The 5,737-nt window shown below is 50.8% G+C and overlaps 1 protein-coding gene across 1 annotated transcript in view; it reads left to right on the forward strand.

The window, feature by feature from the left end:
• The first annotated feature begins 82 nt into the window (after positions 1–82).
• Positions 83–5,737, forward strand: part of Ccdc105 (coiled-coil domain containing 105) — a 10,597-nt gene continuing 4,942 nt past the window's right edge. The window contains exons 1-2 of the mRNA XM_013028274.1: positions 83–106; positions 615–722. Of these exons, the coding sequence (XP_012883728.1) occupies positions 83–106; positions 615–722 (132 nt within the window). The remainder of the gene's footprint in view (positions 107–614; positions 723–5,737) is intronic.

Consider the following 5,737-nt stretch of genomic DNA (forward strand, 5'->3'; position numbering starts at 1 on the left):
CCCCCGGGACCCCGCGGGGACCTGGGGTCCGCAGCCCGCGCTCCCTCCGCGCCTCCCAGCCCGGAACTATTCCTTATCCGAAATGCGGAGTGCTTGGGCTCATCCTGTGCGTGCGTGCGTGAGTGTGCGCGCGAGTGTGTGCGTGCGTGTGCCGATCCTGGGGCCTGACCCCCGCGCCTGGGCGCTGCCCTCGGCTCCCCTCTAAGGCTGGCGCTCCACCCCTAGAGCCACAGCCCCACTTCTGGCCGGTTTCCTGGTGGTTCATTGGAGATCAGAGCCTCACGGACTTTCCTGCCCGGCTGGCTTCGAACCGCCGTCCGCAGATCTCAGCCTCCTGAGTAGCTGGGATGACAGGCTTGTGCCCAGCTCTGCCTTTTTTTCTTGTCTTTATTATATATATATATATATACACACACACACATATATATATACACACACATATATATATACACACATATATGCACACATATATATATACACATATATATACACACATATATACATATATATAAAGGTTAAATTCATACCATCTCCAAGAATCCGCCCATTCTAACCACCCGACAGGGAACCCAGCCCCTGGCCACCAGCCTGCTCCCCGTGTTTCACACCGGCAGAATGCTTCACACTTGACCTCTGCCGTGGCCTTGTACATCCCTCAAGCTTCCTCTCCACCCTCGAAATCCATCGGCTTCCCCTTCTACACAGAAGAGAGGACCGAAGAGGTTAACTGGTGAGCCACGCCTTAACAGGTGACAGAGCCAGGATCTGAGCCCAGGTCTGTGTGATGTCCACCCAGCCCAGGCCTCCCCTGGTCCCCAGCTCCGGCTCACATGGGGCACTCCCCACCCCCACCCCGGGGCTGTCCCAGGTGACCAGCAGGCTGCAAGGTGGGGCCTGAGCCAAGCCCAGAAGAGCCTGACACGGAAGAACCAGGCTAATTCCTCTGTGGGTAGCCTCCCTGTCAATTAATTAGGGCAGAGTTAGCCGGCGGCATCCCCGACACCCCCAGAGTCATTAAGGGAGAGGAGGGTCTCATTAGGATCCAGCCGCTTCCCTGCTGTTCCCAGAGGCCTAGGGGAGCTGGCCTCTCAGAGCAGCAGGGCTGCTTAGAGGAGGCCAGCGTGGCTGTGAGAGATGTCAGACCAGCGGTCAGGGAGAGGCCTTAGGAGATCAAACATGAGCATGAGCCTGGTGCTCACGCCTGTCATCCCAGCTGCTCAGGAGGCTGAGATCTGAGGATCGTGGTTCAAAGCCAGCCTGAGCAGGAAAGGCCGTCAGATTCTTATCTCCAGTGTGCCACCAAAAAAGCCAGAGGTGGAGCTGTGGCTCAATGGTAGGCTAAACCTTGAGCACCAAGAGGCTCAGGGACAGTGCCCAGGCCCCAAGTTCAAGCCCCAGGATCGGCACAGAAAAGGGAGGCAGCCTCTAGGAAATAAGCCAGACACAGAAAGTCAACTGGTCCATGTTCTGGTTCCTATGTAGAATGTAGCACAGCCGTTCTCACGGATGGAGGCCATCTAAGCGTGACTACCAGGGCCAGGGAGGGGACGGGCAGAGAAGCCAGGCAGCAAGTGCAAAGACAGAATTCGGCGAGAGGCCTGAGCCCTGAACTCCACTCCCCAGGAGCAGCCGGAGCTGACAGTCATGGAATGCCTATTCTATGGTCTCCACACTAAGAAATGAGGGCGGGTGTTAGAAGCACTGACGCACTAACTTCTGACATGGACACATACTGAGGTAGTCCTCTCTTGTTAATGCCAGTAATCTGTATGTGCCAGTTAAAAAATAAATAAATAAAAGCTAACGGGTTTTGTTTTGTTCTGTTTTTGGGTTTTGCCAGTCCTGGGGCTTGAACTCAGGGCCTGGGCACTGTCCCTGAGCTTCTTTTACTCAAGGCTAGCACTCTACCACTTGAGCCACAGGCACCACTTCGGGCTTTTCCTGTGCTTGTGGTACTGAGGAATCAATCCCAGGGCTTCAGGCTTGCTAGGCGAGCGCTCTACCACTAAGCCACATTCCTGGCCCAAAACTAATGTTGTTTTTTAAAGTAATAATCATTAATAAAATGGAAACCCCAAAGAGAAGTGAGCCAGTCTGCCAAGTGGCCCATGCCTGTCATCCTAGTTACTCAGGAGGCCGAGATAGAGGATGGCCACTCAAAAAACCAGCGTAGGCAGGGAGGCCTGTGAAACTGTTACTCCAAGGAAGCAGCAAAAAGCTAGAAATGGAGCTGTGGCTAAGGGAAGTGGTAGAGCACTAGCCTTAAGGAAAAAAGTTCTTTAAAAAACTAAGGGACAGCTGGGCGCCGGTGGCTCAAGCCTGTAATCCTAGCTACTCAGGAGGCTGAGATCTGAGGGTTGAGGTTCAAAGCCAGCCGGGCAGGAACATCTGTGAGACTCTTATCTCCAATAAAGCACTAGAAAACCAGAAGTGGTGCTGTGGCTCAAGCGGTAGACCACTCGCCTTGAGCTGAAGAGCTGAGGGACAGCGCCCAGGTTGAGTTCAAGACCCACAACCGACCAAAAACAAAAACAAAAAGGAAAACCAAGGGACAGTACCCAGGCCCAGTACCAGCACTAAATAAGTAAATAAACAAGCAAATAAACTATGTGACTCTTCCATCCCAGAAAACAGGAAGTTCAGCCATGATTCTCCCATCCCAGAAACAGGAAGTTCAGACATTTCTCTCCCAATCTTGACAACCATCTAGTGAGAGACCTAAAGTAAATAAATAAAGATTTTAAGTGTGAAAAGTATATAAGAAGACTCAGGGGCATCAACAATTTCAGATAGTACCCTAAAGGTCCAATCGACTGAAGTGGAAAAGACAGTGTGGAATTTGCCAGGTCCAACAGAGCACTGGCGACCTTTGCTTGGGTCATTTCAGGAGCCTGGGGGAGGGGACCCATCCTTGTCACTCACTGGCCACCACAGGTCACTACTGAGTCCCTACCTTTGCAGGAAGTGACCAGGAAAAACCTCCCCTCACAGCCTAGGGCTTCCCGCATCTCCTGACACCTCTTGCTAGGAAAGCGACCTCATTTCTCAAAGACAAAACAAATTCTAGGTCACGTCCCCCTGAGAAGAGAGACCAACTGGATGTGATTATCTCCGAGAGAAAGGGGGGCACCTACTAAAAGTAGAAATCCATGCCCCAGAAGGGAAGACCTCGGGGAACCTAAAAAGGGGTCTCTGATAATTATCTGCCAAGATGGCAGTGTGAAGGGCATCTCCACGTAATGCCAAGAGGAAAGGCGAAAAGAATCACTAGAAGTTTTCGAAGGTTCTCCTTCCAGGGCCACTCTGGCACTAAACTCTTATTGTACCCAAGGACACAACTCTCTTCTCTGCTTGACACTTCTCAACTGCTCTAGCAGGTGGCCACAGCTCAGAAGGCAGCCAAAAAGAAATTTTTCACTGTTCCCTCTATTATTTAAAAAAATGTGTATAATCACAGAGGTAATTTCATAGAGAAAGGAATAATTCCCTATTGGCCGGAGTTAGAAAGATTTGGGTTTTAGTATGTTAGAAGGATATGTGTGTATATTCATGTTATTCCTATTTACATAGGAAGTACAGGGAATAGAGTAAAAAAGAAAGCCATATTCTGAATAAGTAAAGCAAGACCCTATATCTTGAAAATATCCCAAGAGAGGCTGGCTACCTGGCTCAAGAGGAGATAAGCAACCAAGCACCAGCGGTTCACACCGGGAATCCAAATTGCTCAGAAGACTGAGATCTGAGGATCTCAGTTCAAGGCAGCTTAGGGGGAAAAACGTCTGAAAGTCATACCTCCTTCTAACCAGCTAAAAATCTGGAAGTGGAGTTGTGATTTAAATGGTAAGCGAGAGCACAAGGCCCTGAGTTCAAGCCACAGTACCAACACAAATTTTTAAAAATTTTAAGAGGAAAGATGGGCACCAGTGGGTCATACCTGTCATCTTAGCTACTCCAGATCTGAAGACGGTAGTTCAAAGCCAGCCTGGGCAGGGAAGGCCGTGAGAATCTTATCTCCAATGAATCACCAGAAAACCAGAAGTGGCACTGCGGCTCAAGTGGTAGAGCGCTAGCCTTGAGCTAAAGAGCTGAGGGACAGTGCCCAGGCCCAGAGTTCAAGCCCCATGACTGACAAAAAATAAAAATAAAGAGGAAATATCAAAACAAAAAAAAAAACAGCCATCCCTCTCTTCCCCAAAAAAAAATCCATAGCGAGATCTGATCAAAAGAATTGAACAGCACAAGAATTGTAGGAAGACAGAGACAAGCCAGGGAAACTGGCTTCGGGATGAGGTGGAAATAAAAGACAAATTCACTCAGGAAGGTGAAGAAAACAGCCAGACTGCAAGGCCTTGTGAGGAGGGAGCTGGCAGACTTCATTCTCCCTTCACTGGGATTCACTGAAGGACATCACTGCTGGCAGCTGGGTGGGAAATGACTAATGGAAGCTGAGGAGTGGAAGGTGGGCAATGGATTAGAGGCTTAAAAACAAAAAATGAAGAGGAAGAAGAAAAAAAACTAAGGAAATACTTCTAATTTTGAATCATGAGCAGCTGGAGTGCATAGCGAGCCAACTACCAAGTGAAGCAACTTTAAGAGAGTGGGAAAAAGCGAGGACGTTCCATCTGGAAGCTTTGGGAAACAGAGGTGTGATGGAGAATTATTTAGGAGAGAAGGACGGGCTCTTGTCTCTTGGTTTTCCCACCTGGCAGGGACTATGATGGGCCGCCACAAGCTCTTCCTCCCACCCCAGAACCAGGAAGCTCCGCCCTGATCCTCCCATCCTAGAAACAGGAAGTTCTGCCATGACTCTCATTCCAAAATCAGAAAATTCAGCCAGGACACGCTTCCACTTTTCCTAGGAACAGGAAGATCAGCCAAGAGTTTGCCATCCCAGACACAAGAAGTTCAGCCATTTCTCTCCCATCCCAGAACCAGGAAGTCCAGCCATTTCTCTCCCATCCCAGAACCAGGAAGTCCAGCCATTTCTTTCCATCCCAGAAAGAGGAAGTTCCGGCGTGGCTTTCCCAGCTTCCCTTCCTTGCTGCCAGGCATGGCCGTGTGGCACAGGCCCTCAGCTAACTAAAGCCAACTGAGACCCTGGGCTCCACAGGGTGAGAAGCGCGTATCAGAGAGGAGGGGTCTGGGGTCAGGACAGCAGACAGGGTGCAATGTGGCCAGGCCAGCCACAGTGTCCCCAAGGGGCAGCCCTTGGCTTTCAACCTTGGGTTGTTTTGTGGTTTGGCTTTTTGCCGGCCATCTAAAGGTGAGGCCCTTTCCTGTTCCCACAATTCCCAAGCGATGACGGGGAATGGGGCAGAGGGAAAAAAAAAAAATCTCCTTTCAGATACATACGCTGGGTTCTGGTATGGAAAGGAGGCGGCCATAAACACAAAGACATGCAAGGCCTGGGGGCATGGCTCAAGTGGCAGGGCGCCAGCCAGAGAAGAGTGCAAGGCCCAGAGTTCAAGTCCCCATACAGCACCAAAAGGAAAAAAAGACATTGAAAGAGTATCCCGTGCGGAGGGAATAGCGAAGTCTAAGCCGAGTAGACATAACGCAGAACGGAGGGGAGAGCGGAGGGCGGAGGGGAGAGCGGGCGGCGGCCGCGCGTTCCAGCGCTGCGGGACCCTTTTCGCTGCTATTACAAATGGACTATTCCCCCCTTTTTGTTAATGTCTTTCGGCTCGAGGCGGGAGCTCCGCGCTCCGGGCGGCGGCGGCAGTCTCGCAGACGGCTT

This window comes from Dipodomys ordii, unplaced genomic scaffold (genome assembly GCF_000151885.1).
Source record: "Dipodomys ordii isolate 6190 unplaced genomic scaffold, Dord_2.0 Scaffold108, whole genome shotgun sequence".
NCBI lineage: Eukaryota > Metazoa > Chordata > Mammalia > Rodentia > Heteromyidae > Dipodomys > Dipodomys ordii.